At 40.9% G+C, this 18,274-nt stretch overlaps 1 protein-coding gene across 2 annotated transcripts in view; it reads right to left on the bottom strand.

Annotated features, from left to right (window-relative positions):
• The window catches only part of LARP1 (La ribonucleoprotein 1, translational regulator), a 547,470-nt gene that overhangs the window by 438,707 nt on the left and 90,489 nt on the right, over nt 1-18,274 (bottom strand). For both annotated transcript variants that reach the window (XM_069199616.1, XM_069199617.1), the window contains exon 2: nt 13,417-13,481. In XM_069199616.1, the coding sequence (XP_069055717.1) occupies nt 13,417-13,481 (65 nt within the window). The remainder of the gene's footprint in view (nt 1-13,416; nt 13,482-18,274) is intronic.

The following is an 18,274-nucleotide window of genomic DNA, read 5'->3' as shown; positions in this document are numbered from 1 at the left end:
TCCCTGGCATCAGGGCCCTTGGTACCAGTTACAAGGGACTTACCTGGATGCCAGGTGGTGCCAATTGTGGAGACAAGGTACAGTTTTAGGGAAAGAACACTGGTGCTGGGGGCCTGGTTAGCAGGCCTCAGCACACTTTCAAATCATAACTTGGCATCAGCAAAGGCAAAAAGTCAGGGGGTAACCATGCCAAAGAGGCATTTCCTTAGACCTCAGCACCAATGCCTCTGGAAAGAAGGTAGGGTAACTTAAGTGCAACAAACGTGTCTGTAGTTCACTTATGTAACAAGCTGATGTAAATCTGAATGACAGTAGTTTTCTTCGTCAAGAGCCAGCAAGCAACTATTCATAGACTTTAAGGGCATACAAATGATATGTCAAGACCAATTTCAGGTTCTACTGGAATCTCTCAAACCATTTGAGAGGGAACACATGTCAAACTTTTAATAAACTTCATGACAACTGGCGATTTAAACAAGGGTGGCTGGCCAAACAAATACAGAAAGCCCTGACAGATGACATACCACATCAGTCAGCACAACACTGTTACCCAATCTGGGCCACTGGAATGATATGGGCCCAGATCTTCACAACTCTGGACTAGAGAGGCGTACAATTGTTTATTGCTCCATTCCAGCAGAAATTTATTGACTGGAAACACCAAAGTGCAAAATTGTTTAAATTGAGTTCCGCTGCAGTTAAAGGTTACAGCTATGTCTCGAACTGTCCTTTAAGTCTGAAACTACCACAGGAGTACACTTGCAAAGTTCATCAGGACCTCAGGGAAGGCACGGAGTCTTACGGGTGTCAGGTAGAGGCCAACAGCAGGGTCCAGTCCAGGTCTATTACCACTAGTCAGTTACAGGAAGTGCCCCCTCACAGCTGGTCAGGCTTATGACCCTTGCAGTCCTGGGTACAAAATAGGTAACGTCCTTCAGGACTCCTTTCAGGCCACAGACCGCAGGTCTAGTCTTCTAGTCTTCCTCAGGTCCAGAGAGGTATCTGAAGTGAGTGCCTGGAAATGGCACATTTCTGCCTGTTACAAGCTAGTGGATGGGAATAACTACTGGGCACACCCTAACCAATGGGGTAGAATATCTTGGATAAAACTATCCACTTTGGGCATTTTCATGATAGCAAAGGTAGTCTGTCACACTGTTGAGCTCTGAGGGTTGGGGGTGTGTGTGTGTGCTATGGTAATCCAAGTGCTCTCCTACATGCAACACAAATCCAACTGGAAGCAGCCACTGTATCCACAATTAACTAAGAGAAAGAAGTCTAGCAGGATTCAAAAGCAAATACAGTGGATACACAATTGTCTTACCATCCTGTTTACTTCCTTTCAAGTGCGTCACCAGTGTTGTATATAAATCCAGGAGACCTGTGAGCCAGGATTTGACAATCAAAAAAGATGGACACACGCCACACTGCACATCCTAAGAGGTTCAGAGTCATATCTGCCCATTCAGGTGAGCTTATTGTTTGCTCCTGGAGGGCATTTCATATTATTTTCACATATATTCAAATGCTAATATATAGCTGTGAGAAGTTATACTGCAAATGCAAATTAGCCTCCAGAAACTTCAAGCAAGGAAGAATGTAACTTTCTAAAAGTTAATTTTCTGTATATATATTTTTTTTAAATATCAACTCCATCATGGAGCTGGATTTTAATAACTATTAAAAATAGTCATTTTTTCTAGCTTGCCTCAACCCCGGGATAATAATATTTTAATCTGTACATTTTTTTTTTTTTTTTTTTTTTTTTAACACAAAGACAGCAAGACCTGCCACAGTGAAAATATTTTTGGGGTGCTACTCACTGAATGGACTAGTAAACATTACATTTCTACATGTTCAACCTGGAAATACCATGCACCTGCCTTCTGGGCAACAAGACCTACATAAGGGTGACCTAATATTTGAAAGGGAGGTTTTGACCGGTCATAAGGGTTTATTTTGACAGGTCGAATTGCAGTCATTAACCTGGGCTAAAAGGCTACAATTGCAGGCCTGAAGCCACATTTTTAATGTCACTATGGTAGATGGCCCAATAGGGTATATACCGCACTAGTGACATTTAACTCACATGCCCTAGTTACATTTGATTTGTACTACATACTAGTGATGTGCATGTAAGCAAAATATGCCAACCAGACAATGTTATTTGAAAGGGGGGGGAATACAAGCACTAGACTACTAGTGACCAGGGAAAAGTAAACAAAGTTCTACAACTAGCTAATTTACTGAGTCTGGAAAATGCCAAAAAATATGACGATCACAAGGAAGAGGCAGAATTCCAACAAAGAGCTAAGGTAGACTAATCACTCCACTGATGGGCTTCCCTGCTTCGGTGTTTGAATGTGAACAATTCAACACCTCTGAAGTTGCAGGTCTGTTCCGTCCTACTCTCAACCTATCTGTACCTGCCAACTTGCAACCCAGCCACTAACTCAGACCATAGGGATCCCGTCTGCCCACTTGCAGAAACTACCTGGGAGGCAACTAAACCTAGCTTGCTCACAGATGTATCTCGGTAAGCTGACAGTACTACCATGGCCAACAAAGCTATGTGGACCGTTCTACCCCCTTACCCAGAGCATTATCTGCCAGAAGGCAGACAACCATCAGAGACCACCAACAGCAGTCAGTGTCTGGAACCAAGCCCCTGGCCATCCACTGCCAGATGGATTCTCCATTCTGGTGCCTTTGGTAGGCTTCACTTCCAGCTGTGGACCTTGCAAGGAATCCCCCACTTGCTCAAGGACTCTCTGGCCTCAGGTATCTCAACGCGCAGGGCCCCACCCTTTGTGTGAGAGACTCCTTCCACTTTTTCTGGAAAATGTCCTGGCATTGTTGGTTTCTGTAATTTCCCATGGTCAACTGTTCACGGGCAAAAACCTATACAAACGTAAGTGTCGAGGGTTTTGATGTCAGATGGTCAAAGAGTCTGCAAAGTGGTCAGTGTACATCGCTGCTACTGCCGATGTAGTATCTCCTCTGCCTGTGCATGAGCAAACTCGCGCTTTCCATGCTAAAGATTATTATTAAATTTTGCTGGGGTCAGGGGAATGAGGAACAGATCTAGCGGATACTGTATTCAGCCAATGTTATCACCTCTGTACCTCTTAATGAAGATTAAAAAAATAAAGGCAAACTACATTTGTCAAGGTTTTTTTTATTTCCTTTTGAAAGGAAAAGCAGAAAGTTGGGTTAGCAACTTTAGAAAAGAACCGAACACTTGCCTTAATACAGCAGACTGCTCCAGAGTCCCAGAAACCAGTTTGTTAATTTTCAACTAATACAAAGAAATTATTTTAATAATTAAACCAAACACCACCACATATTGCCTGACCTTAAAAGGAAGGTGGAATGGTTGTCGATGTTTATTACCACGTCAGAGGCAGGATACTGAACTGCAAAAGAAGAAACCAGAAGATGGCACCCTTAACTGAAATAAACCTGTGAAACTTGACCCAACTGAGCATTCGTTAGAGTGATAGCTAAGGCAAGAACAGGTAGCCAGGCTTTTTTTATTGTGTGTGGGGAAGGGGGGGGGGGGGGGCCTCTGTAGAGGTTTCTGCATAATTAAAGTTGGTTGCTACTATTTGGTTAAAACAAAAATTAGATATTCAGAGTGTTATTTTTACACATGCTCCCTTTCAGAGATTGAAGCCTTGAGAGAGGATGATGGACGGGTACTCAATTCAGAAAATATATAATCACTGACATCGAGTTAGAGGGAGAACTATTATGAAAAACTGCAGTCAGCAAACAAGAACAGCATTCATATTTCACCAATCTTCCTAGACGAGGCATTTACTAGAAAAGCCATGCTCCAAAACATACTGAAGGTCCAATTTAAGCATGTTTAAATAGAGAATGTTGAATATACTTAAGGCTCCCAGTTGTCGGTTTTTACTCATTTTGAATACAAAGGGAAAAAAAACGTGTTTCCGGTCTGCATTTATTTTTAGAAAACTGAAAAATACGGACAAATGGGCTTATTTTGAGTGACTCGTGTTGTCTCATCTATTACAGGCAACAGCTGAGCAGATAGATGACATTGGGAGCTAACAAACAGGATTTCATTTTTGTATAGTAACTCCATACATCATACATGATCTGTAGTATAATGCTAAATTTACCTGTGGGTATTTTGTGTAATATTTGGCTTCTCAATTTGCTGAAACAGGCATCAAAGTTTGAATGCACGGTTATCAGTTACATAAATGTGGAAATATAAATTTTACGAGTAGAAGCATAGAAGCCAGCCAGTAAAAAGATGGTAAAGAGGCTGTGATCCATGGACCGGTCAAACAAGACTAACAAGATGGGACAAGTAAGAAGGAGGCAAATGTGTGACAGACAATCCAACCAACGATAAGCAATCAGCGGGCTACAAGTCACTTTTCTTGGTAAGCACACAGTCTTGCATGTAAAAGTGCATGTTTTGTCTAGCTAGTTCCACCTAAGATAGTAAGTAAATCGCAATTTGAATGGTCACAAATTGAAAGTGAAAAAAGTTGTGTTTTTTGTTTTTTTAAATATACATAATAAATATTTAAAAAGTGCTTTGAAAGAACTTGGTCACTAAAGAGAACGGAACTGTTTAAGAAGATTTGCACAAGCTCTGTGCAGACACTCAGTGATGGGTAAATGGGCTGATATTGATGTTGTGGCAGGAGCAAAAAAAATCTGATGCCAGCTAAACCTGCGTCAAAGGCCAGAAATAAACGGCAACAAAAAAAAAAGGCTGTTTGTGGTGGGAACAAGAGAATAGCGTATTGCACTACTAGAACTTGTGACTTGAGGGACCCCTTGAGGTATCAATGGAAACAGAGGGTTCCATTGATAACTCCAGGGGTCTCTGGTCACAAGTTCAGTCACCCCCTTCAGACATCTGCAGGACTTTGTCAGTCCTGCACCCTAGGCTCAAAAGATCAGCACTTATGTCAGTGCGCTTTCCAATGAGACTCTTGTTAGCTTTAAAGTAAACAAAATGGTTACTTACCAGTAGGAGTAGTTTTGCAAACTGAAGAGTTTTCTGGATTCACATGCTGTGCATTTATTCCCCCCATCTAGTGGTTGAGTCGGGAATTGTCTTTCTTCCCCCTTGAGTGTGCTTTTGGGCAGTGAGGTAGGCATTTGCCAGCCAATGAGTAGCATGCTTGGATTGTCTCCACAATCTATCATGTAATAGTTCACTTTGTGAAGTGACCCCTTGCTGGATTTGGCATATGAAAAACAGTTGGTTTGCCTTACCGAAAAGTTTGGTCTCCTCTAGGTAATATATTAGAGCTCTGCTCACATGAAGCGTATGTAATGCCCTTTCCAATTGGGTCTGTGGATTCGAAAATCGGCAAATGGAGGGTTTAGTTGACATGGAATTTGCTCACCACCTTAGGTAGGAAGTGAGGATTCGTTTGAGGACGTCCTTGTGAATCTGCATGTACGGTTCCTGTATTCTTAGCGCTTGAATCTTGCTTACTCTTCGTAGAGATGTGAGTGCTACCAGAAAGGCAGTTTTTAACATGGTGAACCGGAGTTCTGTTTTTTACAAAAAGAGCTCCCCTGCTGTAGGCCACGATTGCTGCCAAGTGTACCTTGAGAGAAGAGTAGTTGATTTCCCTGTCTAGTAAGTGTGTGATAGTTAATTACTGTTTCCTGTCTAGATATGGTCTCTAAAGTGTTCTGTGCACCATAGTAGGTATTTTTCCCATTTTGATGCATAACACTGTCGTTGGCTATATACCCTCCTTTAGTATTTCCCTGGTGCCACGTGGTAGCTTTAGGTGTCCAAATTCTATGTATTCCGGCACCATGCTGTTAGACTGAATGTTACTGGTTCTGGGTAGCACACTCATCCCCTCTGCATTGTGAGCAGGTCTTGTTCCACTTTCATTTGTCCGTTGGACATTGAGTAGATTTGAACAACATGCTTGTTTGGCCCATTAGGATGAGATTCATCCCTGGTTGCCTGGCCTTCTCCAGAACTTTAGGTATTAGGGGAATTGGGGGAAGATGTAGACAAATATCCCTGACCAGTTCAGTGACATGGCATTCCCCCTCCGACTGGTGGTGTGGAAACCTTGAGGAAAAGAGTTGGCATTTTTTTTATCTCTGCTGAAGCGAGCAAGTCGATTGTTCTGTGCCCCAAATCTTGAAGCTTTTTTTTTTAGGCTCTTATCTCCCATTCGTGTGTACTGCTTTCCCGTCTGCTTGATACCTTGTGGCACCACCCATTTCGATATTTCTTGGGCTACTTTGCTTAGGGTAAAAGACTGTGCCCCCTTGTTTGTTCAGGTGGAACACTGTTGTATTGTCTGTCTGGTACTTGTGTTTGAAAGACTTTCAGAACAAGTAACACTGTCTTCACCTCTAGGGACATTGTGTTTGATAGCATCTATCTTGCTACACCGGCCTCAAATTTTCAAGTTGTCTGTGTGCCCCATCCCATGTCAGACGTCTGTTGTGATGGTCACAGATGGAGGTGTCGCCTTGAAAGGTCTTCCTTTGGTTAGGTCACTATCTCCTGTATTCTGTTAACCACTAGATCCTCCTAACTCCCGGTGGTTTGTGACCAGTTGTTACCTAGCCATTCCTGGAATAGTCACATGTGGAGTCTTGAACGGCTTATGAGGGGGATGCATCATGCCCCATTAGTTTAATGATTATCCTCACAACCAGATCACCCCTTCCAGTAAAGGTGAGTTTGCTCTGATTTCCTGCTAACTTCTGGGTAGGGTATGCAAGTGCTTTCCTTGCATCCAGTTTGGTTGCCAGGAAAATCTTCTCTAGTTGCAGCTTTGGGGATTATGTTATTTGTGGTTTATGCTGAAACCCAGCATTTCTAGGGTTGTGATCACTGTTTGGGTTTCTGACATTTTTCTTTTGTAAATGCTTTTAATAGCCAGTCGTCCAGAAAGGAATACACATGGATCCCTTTCCTCCTTAGGAATGCCGCAACCGTTGCTAAGCATTTTGTAAAAACCTCTGGTGCCAACTTTATTCCGAAGGGTAAGACCTTGAATGGATAGTGAATGTTCGAGTAATAACCTAAGGATTTTTTTGTGTACTTGATTCATCGATATACAGAAACAGTCATCCTGTAGGTCTATGGTTGCCATGTAGTCTACCTTTTGTGGGAGTGGGATTACCTCTTTTGGGTTGTCAACTTGAAAGGTGTGCGGATGAATGTTTATGAACCTAAGGTCCAGGATCGGCTTTAGTGAAAGGTCTTGTTTTGGTGCCAGGAAGTAGGGTGGGTAGTTTACCTTGTTTGACTCGTCTTTTGGTATGCTTTCTATTGCATGTTTTTGAAGGTGTTTTTTCTTCTTTCTACAGCTGCACCAGTTCTGGTATCTTTTCCTCTTTGGTATTAGTAGGTTTGTGAGTTCTACAAAGCAGACGGGGCATACCACGTTTAAAACCCAATGGTCTCTTGTAATCTTTTCCCATTCTTGTGGGTGTTGTGCTATTCTGCCTCCCACCGGTGTTGTGTGCGTTTGGGGTATTTGAGTCACTTGGATTCCCTCTGGGAGTTGGCCCCTTGCACTCCCCCTACCTCGAAAGGGCTGTCTTGCGGGTTGTTGCACTTGCTGGTATCCTGTTTGTTGTGTACTCACCTGTGGGTGTTGTTGCCGTTGCCCTGATGTAAAAGATCCCGTTCCTGTGGGTCTTGGTGTTTTCTCCTCTTCTGAAGTTGCCTCTGTATTGGAGGGTGTACATTGCCTTTGCAGTTTCATGGTCCTTAATTTGTTGCAAGGACTCTACCTCTTGGCAAAACAAAGCATCTCAATTGAAGGGCTTGTTTATGACTGTGGCCTGTACTTTAGCCTTCAACCCAGAGATTGAGCCATGTGCATCTCATCGGGGTGGCCCCCATCCACAATTGTTAACTGGCTGTCAGAGGCATCCAGAGCTGATTTTAAGGCAGGTGTTGGTGATGGTTTTCCCCTCTTGGATGATCACCTTTGCCGTTTTCCTATATAGAATAAATCTGTAAACATATGCCTTTACTCATCGAAAATTGTCCATAGTATTTCTTCATTTCTGTTACGTCTTTTCAACATTGTTACCAGAAGGTGGGGGGAGGATTTTTCCTTAACCTTCGAACCCACCGACAGCGCAGTACATTTCAAAGATTGAACCCAGATTACGGCCAAGAAACAGCCACAAGGATTTTGAGGTGTGACCTGGAACTAACGCCGCAGAGACATTTCAACTTGAGGTATTGGCTTCACATTTGCTTTGAAAGAATTTACTAGTCGGAGGTGCTTTGAGAGCAAACTGTTTAATCTTAACGTTCACACTTTGTTTACGTTCGTAGAAGCACTTGTAGCGTTGCATTGTTTCCTCCCAGCATTCCATGCACACCCCCATGAAATGCCAGTCTATGCTGACGTTTTTTCATCTGTGCGACCCTACGCGCGACGCTTCATGTCAGCAGCCGTACTGGTTTGGGACAATTATATCGAACGTTGGTCGGAGGAATATTTCAAGTCGAGTTGCCCTTTCAACATGAAAGGCTTGTAACTGGTTTTAACTGCTGTTTCCACACACTGGCACGACGAGCTGCTTCTCCTACAGTTTTTTTGTAGGAAAGTAATGTTATTCTCAGGTGAGAAACATTTTCCCTGTACTTCAGTTTTATGCTGCCAACCTTATTCCTCACAAATATATTGTCAATCTATTGGTTGATCTATTCTGACGTTTCTGCAACCCATCCAGAGAAAGCTTTCAAGGGAATTTTTCTTAACATGGCAACAATTCAAGGAGCAATTCAACTGTCTCCATTCTTAGAAAGAACAGGTAATTCAGATATAAAATGGAAAGAATGGACATGCATTTGAGAATTACGTCACAGCCACTGATGCTGTAGATTATGCTCCTCACAGGAAAACTGCTCTTTTGTTCAATCATCAGGGCATTGCGGAACACAGTATTTGATAATTCACCTGTCATTCCAGCGCCAACAGAGGTGAGTACACCCTGGAATGCATATTATTTGGAGACTAAAGACAGAATGTGCAAACCTTATTCTGAAGAACCAAGTGTTCTCCTTGAAAGACGCAACTTCTTTAAATGCAAGCAGTCATCTGAAGGAACGGTTGAGGAATGTATCTGCCACATTGAGGATTTTAGCATCTAAATGCAAATTTGAAAACAAGTTGATATATACATCAGGGATCAATTTGTATTTAACTTATTCTAAAAATGTACAGGAAAGACTTGACATGCAGAAATCCAACCTTGAACAAAACCATGGATACAGACCTAAATACTTTTTGCAGTAACAACTCAAGTCACGTCTAATCAAGGAAACCTTCAGTTCTGTAATCAAGCTGGCTTGTCACCAGTCAATTGCATTTCAGAAGATTCCTTGATCTGTGCTTAGGTGGTAGATTCAATAAGGGATCTAACAATTGTTTTAGATATGGTTCTAGAAATCACTTGGGAAATTATCCAGGATGCCCTGCTGTAGGAAAGAAATGTAACCGTGTTGCAAAGTTGGACATTTTCAAGCTGTATGAACAAACTACCAATACCTTTAAGTAAAGGTAAGAAGTGTAAATAAATATATATATATATATATATTAAACATGCCAATGTGAAAGATAACTCCCAAGAATTCAGTGAGTGTGCAGGTAGGATTTCTAATGTTTATCAATAGACATGCCTACGACTTATTCACATAAGCTAGTTAAAGGGCCATTCTATCAGGCGACCATAGATGGCAAAATTCTTATTGTGATGGCGGAATCAGGAGCCCGTAACCACACTTGCAGATCATACTTTCTTTAAATTGTGGTCGAAGAGTACCAATCTAGTCCCGCACAACACAAACCTTAAAGCATTCGAGGATCAGGATGTTGAATTACTATGGTATATCAAGGCCTCTGGAGTGTTTAAGTATAGAAATATACATCAAGATATATGTAGCTGTCAAGGGGCAGGATATAGTTGGATAGATTTGGCTAGATTGGGTGTTTATTTACGTCCTGGACACGAAGAACCAATTGTACTAGGAAATGTGACAATATGGTCCAAAAACGATGTTAGATACTTATTGAACAAATTTCCAGATGTTTTTACAGATAGCATTGGTACTGTGAAGGGGTTTGAGCATGCCATTAAACTGGGGGGGGGGGGGGGGGGGGGGGGGGGACTTTCCCAGTAATACACAAAGTATGTCTTGTACCCATTAGTGTGAGAGATGATTTAAAAAAACGTCTAGAGACTTACCCCCAGAAGGTAATTGCCACCACTGACCTCTGAATAAGTCTCTGGTCGTTCTTACCAAAAAACGTTCTGGCAAGTTGAGATTGTGTGTTGACCTTAGGTTACTTTATCAGAACATATTGGTAGATTACCAACCCCTGCCATGTATTCAAGAAATGATTACCAATATTGGTAATGCCAGGTGTTTCTCCACTATAGACCTACATTCAGCCTACTGTCAAATTCTCCTTAGTCTTGACTTACAACCACTGACCACCTATGTTACTCCTTTCAGAGCACAAAAATATTTAATACTGTCATTCGGCCTTGCTTCAGCTGCTAGTGTATTCCAAAAGATGGACACTCTTTAGTGACGAACCTCAAGTACAATCATTTCTAAGACCATATTTTAGTATTTACTAAAACTGAAGAGCAGCACTTTATTTTGGGAAAGGTGTTCAAAATCTTACAAGCAAAAGGTATGGCAGTTAAAACATGAAAAGTGCAATTATTGGTAGAGCAAATAGAGAACCTAGGTCACACTACCAAAATCAGGAATTAAGCCTACAGCTTGCAACAGAAGCTATCAAGAATGCTCCAACACCTGTAGACAAAGATGCCCTGTGGTATTTCTTGGGCTTATACGAGTATTATAATTGATTTGTTCCTGGATATGCCGTTTAGTCCAGCCTAGAGGTACAATGTTGAGAAGAGGAACAAAATTTTAAAGGTCCGCACAAGTTAATCAAGCATTTGAAAACATTAAGGAGGTTGTTATAAATGCTCCATCATTACAACCATTTGAATCTGCTGGGAAATCCTTCATAACTGTTGACACAAGTTTAAAACGTACTGGTGCGCTATTTGGACAGTGGGTGGAATAAACTTGAGAACACAAGGCCTTTGCCTCAAGAACATTATCCACTGCTGAAGAGAACTACAGCACAAAACAAAGGGAGACACTTGCATGTGTGTGGGCTGCGAATAAATTAAAAACATTTGGGGTACATCTTTTGATTTATACACAGACCATAAACTGCTTTTGTATCTTTTAAGTGGCAATAGCCTAGGCAAGGCCTCCACGTATTTAGTTAGGTTATTGTCCAAGCTCCAAGAATACAATACGATGGTCAAATATATTCAAGGAGGAAAAATTATTAGCAAGCGGACTGCTTGTCTTGCTTGCCATTGCCCAGTTACGACAACATGCATGAGAATGATGAGGAATGTGTAGAAGCGGTTGTGGATACCACTGCAAGGTGTAATGGTGCTGTTTGAGACTGGTCTTTGCCCACTGCCAATGATTTAAAAAAAAAAGTGAACTGGCCACAAACAAATGTGTGTGGGGAACTGAGCTGTTTCTCAGGTATCACTGGTACTATTGTGCAAATAAATGTGTTTACGCAATAATCTTATTGTACCTCCCCATAACAAATGAAAAAAGTACTGATTGCTCATGAGCGTTATCTTGGCATTTGATCCACTTGCAAAAAGCTAAAAATACTTTTAGTGGCCAGGCATTGAGAAAAGTGTCAATTTTAGTTGACAAATGCCCACAATGCATTGTCTCAGACAAGCACTGGACTACCTCCAATAAAGCCATTGTCCTCAGAGCTGCTTCCAGCAGGGCCATGGGTGAAAATTGCTTTGGATTTTTCTAGTCCATTTTATTTTACCACCTGCTCATCAAAAATATGCCATTGTTTTGGTGGATTATTTTTTGAAGTGGATATATTACTCTTATGTGGAATCTCCCAATGCAAAGTCAGCTACTGATTTTGTAAGAATATTTTTGATCTGAAGGTTGCCCACAATATATAGTAATGGATAATGGTATGCATGGTGTGTCCAAGGAAATGAACAATTTTATGACTAGGTTAGACATCACACATTTGCAGGTTGCAGTGTGCAGTCCAACTTCTAATGGACTTGTTGAAAGAGCAACCCGTATTCTTAAACAAATGATTCAAGCAGCTATTTCCTCTCATTTGGATGTGAAAACTTTTTGGGAGGAAAAGGTTAGGGAATATTTAGCCACACCTCATTCAACTGAAATTAACCCTTCCAAAAGTCTACGAGGCAGAGAAGCCAAAGCTAAATTCAATACCGGGGTGATTACAACTATATTCTAGCAGTGATTTCCTTGATTACTGGGGAATTCAGAATGACAAAAACGTTTGTGATAAGGTTCTTGAGCAACAAAACAGAGGAAACAAATGTATATTAAAAATAAAAAACGTGATGTTGAAGTCAAAGTACATGATTCGGTTTTAATAAAAGAAACCCATCAAGGTACTAAACATTTGTTTTGCATAAACAAGTGAATATTCAAAAACATTGGCGTGGTGATAGCCCACATGTAACAGATGCGGACCCGACCCGATAGCTATTCTGAAGACACCCTACACACAATTTGAGAATCAGGTGTGAATAACTACAGTGCCACAGTGAAAAGGGGAGGCAATAAAGCTGAAGAAAAATAAAACGGTTGAAAAAATAAGAAAATCAGCCAAGAAGAACAGCAATGTAGGCCAGTATTCATGGAACTCAAGAGTGAATTACTAGTCCACGGTGATTACTGGAGCAATCAAACTGATAGGGAAAATGCACGTACACAAAAGGGGCAATCTAAGCATTCACACAGTGACAAACTGAGCACTGCTTAACTATTTTGCACCTCGAATAGTATATTTAAAGAATTCCGACTTCTAAATACTTGTTGGTGTCTTGGTAATTTTTTTTTGTAATAGAACCTTACGTTATTGATCTGAAAGTCCAATTTGTTTGTAATGTTCACACAACCGTAAACAAGTAATAAATTGCACTTTGATGTGCACAACAACAATATTAAAACAGGGTAATCTAGTTCAGTTTTCACTTGAATTCATTAATCAAACCAGTTATTTAGGTCTCCATGGTAAGCTTGTGCATTTATCTGTAGTGCTACGAATAGACCTGATAACTTAGGATATTTAAGGCTTTTAAAATGTGCATGTGATACCAATACAATTTTACAAGTGCGATGCCAGCTCTGTTGAAGTTACTGTATAAGCAGGGATATTTGTATTGGTAGGCCAATTAAAAAAAAATACTTAAGCACAATCGAGCGAGAAGCTACACAGGGCAAAGCGAACCCGCTATCTCCAACTTCGTCATACAGTAGTCAAAGTAAAGACCTTAAAGTGACGGTACCTTTGTTCCTTTTCTCGGGCGCGGAGGGTTTCCTGCTCTCACCACCTTTGCTGGTGCCAGGGGCTCTGAACAAAAGAAACATCGATTAACATTGGAAAACCTCCAGCCAGCAGCATACCATCTCGCATATATTAAATAAATAACGTTTTCGCTGTCTAGGCTTCAAATGTGTAAATAGCCCTTTGGTTACAGGGCACCTCATACTCCAGATAACTGTGCGACAGAAGTAGTTGTCAGCAGATCTGCTGCCAGTACGTTTACATAATTACAAACAAGTAAGGGTAATTTCAGTGACGTCCGATCTTTGTATTACAGAACTTAATATACTTCACGTACCACAGCAATATTTGGACTAATAGTTTCGTACTAAAAATATCGTGAGGGAAAGTTACTGACTGGGTTTAGTCTTTGGTACACATATTATCTAAACCAAGATTGTTGACTTGCTTCGGGGCCACTAGAGGACAGATAATACTGTTACTCGCATTTGTACTGTAAATACTACAAAAGGCACTCTAGGCTAGCGTCTGATGAGTTCATATCTTTTATATTTAGCGATTACCAAACCTGCCGTTGGGTTCAATGAACCTAGGGACAGAAATGGTTATTTACTTTAAGGGGACAAATGAGCGCTATAAGTGTAAACATGCATTTTCCTTTGGAACGGAAAAGCTCACAAGCGGTTTTTGAGACAGCAAGGGCATGTAAGGGAGCAAGGTGCTTGACAGCCATCAACTCTTATAGCGCTAAGACGGAACTCCACACCCGAACAAGAGTGCAATGAACAAAGCAGATACACACTGCTGGCACGTTGTGCCGGTGCTCAAAGCAGAACGAATACCCTTTGACAGCTGGCACGATTATGAAGCAATTACTTCACACAAGAACCTTATGCTTCTGGTACACTCAACACGGCCCAAAAAGAAAAATATATTTTTCTGCAGATGAAGGAACGCCCGCTTGTACTAGGTTGGTAATGAGACCCTCGGCAGAAATTTCAACCGGCTGGCACTACTACTTCAAAAACCAGTCTGCTCGCTTTGCCGCCCGCCCAGCTCAGGGTCAGAGCCAAGAGGCAAGGTGTTCTTCCAGAGGCACACCAGGTACCGCAACGAGAGCCTGCCAACAGGATCCACTTGACAGCAGTGGGATGGGTCCTCCTTAAGAGCACACCCACTAAAGAAGAAAAAAAACCTTTAAAAAAATTTAAGCGACCAGGCACATCACTTCTAAACAAACACGGGTTTCAGAAAGTGTTTTGCTAATTTTCTTCCGTAAACTGCGAAAACGCTTTGACTTACTAGAGCCAACAAGCCTGAAGGACTAACTGAATGGAATCCAATGTCGTGCCTACCTCCAACTAAATGGATCTATCTGACTAGGTGGGATGTGGTGAAAAATGCGTCCGTCACCAAGGTCAACAGTTGAAATCCACTACCGCATTAGTTTTTTTTTTTTTTGTTTTTTAAACAAGACGTTTTGTCTTTTTACCGGTTGGTGAAAACTTTCAATTCCAGGTAATATATATCCAGCTTCTATTCGAATTGATGGCTAAGTCTTAAAAAAAAAAAAATCCCAAAAGCTCCCATTTTGTTTTTAGGGTTTAAAGAATACAGAAAATGTGAGTAATATTTGCCATGGCAATTCAGAACTTGAAGCTTTGACGTACCAAACCAGAGATCATGGCAGCGACGACAGAGGCAAAAGTACAAATACCACACATTTACATCCAGGACCAGCCAAACGCGCATCTTCCCTTACAGGTGGCACACAACGCGCCAAACAGGCAAACAAGGTTTACGGTGTTCTAGTTTTACAAGATCTGAAATAGTTTCAAGCCTCCGTGCTAGCGCCGTGTACCCAACACTGGACAAAATGATAAGCCTGCAACTTGAACGGGTGCAAAGATGCCCTTTTGGAGCGACGGTATTTCAAAGAGGAGCACATTTACTTAAGATACAAGACATCCTGCTTACCTGTACAAATCATAAACTACATCAAAACACCAGTCTCCCTAACCCCATATATTTATATCCCCACCTCACACCTTGTTGATCCACCCATCTTTATGACATACCAAATGCTTTGAAGTCAAAGATGTGAAGCACAAGTCTGTTCGATATCACCTACCCACAAGCGGAGTATGAAAATCCAATCGGTATCAAATAAGCAAATGTTCAATCCATTGTTGCTTTTCATCATTTTTGCAGCATGTTTATTGCTTACCGTGTAAGGTGCTGCTGACCAGATATGCTAATTAGAATTATTAATGAATGTTTATGCGTTTTGATTAACAAGAAGTTGTTAGAAAAATTAAATGTTGAGAAATTCATGTGCACGTTTGAAAGTGTGCCCATGGAGTGTAGTGCGACAGCTTACTTATAAAAACTTGTACTAAAATTATTTAAAATGTGTGAAATAATGAAAAAGAGTAATAACATAGTAATATGTCATATTAAGGTGTATAACCTATGTTTAGCCGAAGTTGTGGCCTAATTACCAGGCTTCGTGCAGAAGCTGAATTTCTAGCGCACTGCAGATAAGCCGTGTATGTTAATAGAATCTGTTTAGCTAGAATTTTCTGCAATGTACCCACGGACAGGAGATGATGGAACTAGACATTTAACAATTCTGGTGTAAGACAGACTTGATGTACTTTCCCAGGACTCAAACAATAGAAGCACTTACTGGAGAAGAAGGTGCAACATTTTCGATACCTGATGAGCCAGATGATGACGACATTGTACAGTGGACCAATCAACGAACTGAAAACGGCAAAATATTAGAATTCATAGATTTGAATAATTAAGGTTATTGGTTAGGGTAATAACTGGTGATTGACTGACCAATTAGGAATTGGGGGGTGGACTGGAAAACCTGAAGTCATGGCAAGGGGTAAAAATTTCAGAAATAGGAGGAATGAACTGATGCAGATATTAGATATCAGGAGATGCGATTAGAGGGTCATTGGGCTCATGCTCTTGAGAGCCTGATGCGTTGCTAATCAATTGATGACCTGAAGATGAAGACTGACGTTGTTGCTGATCCATTCTGTGGCTAGGTAGCGAGGACAATGTGACTTAACTTTTGTGCCTTTCTTTCTAGGTACCAACTGTGCTGTTTGAATAAGTTTCTTTTAGCTAGATGTTTTCTAAATTAGTGTTCTAAATTGTTTTCGCATGAAGTCCTACATGTTAATGCTAATCTGGATTAGGTAAGGTTCCTTTGGGTGATGCAGACAGTGAAATGATTGAAAAACTGATTGCTGAACTTTGCTAATAAATGCTGTTATATTCATCCTTGTTGGCTTATGCTGAAGCGTTTGAGCATATGTTTTCTCAAGTTTATATTATTGGTGGCCATTAATGAATTAAACTCCGAGCTGATCGAATAAAGGTGGACTTAGTCAATGGACTAGTAGGTAACTAATAGGGAAATTAAATTGATAAAACATAATTGAGTTGTGGATATTCATGAAATGCTGACGTTATAGACTGATTAGTGTTTTGCTTATTGATGGATACGTACATTGATGGCCATCGATTACTACATAGATAGGATACTCCATGAGATCCAAAAGTTTAATTGGCCTATACGTGTCCCCTTTTAAATTTACTTACAAAGGACCTGGCGCTCTAGCAGTGCACTGTAGTTCTATGTTTATAGCAATTAATACGCCATTTGAGGGGACCTTAATGTCAGATAACCTCTCTTGCTATACTTTGTTCTAGATGAAAAACAATCTCCTTAAAAAATAATCTAAATCCTGTCCAGGGTGTGGCTCCAATAGGACCCTTGATTCGAAGCATTAATACTGAACCAATGACATTCAGACAACACAGTCCACAGACTAACAAATCCAGGCCCTGACTGGCAGCCCACGTATGCATTTACCAATCAGACATGAACAAAACATTGTCACTGAGCTAATCACAGAGACTGTTTTTATTCTTGTTCTATAAACCACCTGGGTTACAGCAGTTAGACATGCAAAATAAGTAATAACTTCTCTAAATCAAATCCTTATTATGAGAAGCTTGGATTTTGTTGGCCAACACCCCAAATCCATGTAATGCAAGAGACTATAACTAGTGACCAATCCCCTCACCATCCAGAAACTACCAACAGGAGGCTGCATGATAGAACCTATATATTATGTGAAGTGGGATCACTGCACCAGTCTCTTCCTTCAATGCCTTTTGCACTGGGTCAACTATATATCATTTAGAGTCTTCTACACTCAGTTAACGGTGTAATACCCTTCCAGTTATTTCAGAACAGATTGAGACAGACCAACAGAATTCTAGCAAGTATACAGTTGAATTTGCATAATCTTTAAACCTTTGACTTAAAGGCTAGAACAAATTGCAGTAGCAGATTTAAGATATTGGAGAAATTTGTATATTCTTTATGTTGTCGGAGGCTGTAGTTTCACTGGCTCTCAGCGTGGCTGGTTAAAGATTTCAGTTAGCAGTATAACGTATTCACAATCAAGTTGAAACCAACTACAACACTCCCAATCATTCGGTCAGATGCAAGAAAAACAAGCACTTACAGTGCAATGAGTGTCACTTTTGGTCGAGTTAGAGCTATTAACGTTGTAAATTCCTAACTGGACCTTTCTTGCCACAAATTGAAAATGTAAAGTAAAACAGTGGACAATAAGCAAGTCAATTCAAAGCGCCACGGCCGCCATAAGCGTCAGCGCAAAGGAGAGAGACAAAAGGAAAATGAAGTTCACTCGCAGTCAAACATATCAGTGAAAGTGCAATTATCCATGTAATAGGGTCGGTCCTGAGGGCAGTAACAAAACTGCCCCAAGGTAGGACAAACGTAAAGCATTTACCAATGTCAAAAG

The sequence above is a fragment of the Pleurodeles waltl genome, chromosome 7 (assembly GCF_031143425.1).
Source record: "Pleurodeles waltl isolate 20211129_DDA chromosome 7, aPleWal1.hap1.20221129, whole genome shotgun sequence".
In the NCBI taxonomy this organism is placed as follows: Eukaryota; Metazoa; Chordata; class Amphibia; order Caudata; family Salamandridae; genus Pleurodeles; species Pleurodeles waltl.
Note: the sequence above shows the minus strand (reverse complement) of the source record. Positions and strands in the feature narration are given on the sequence as shown.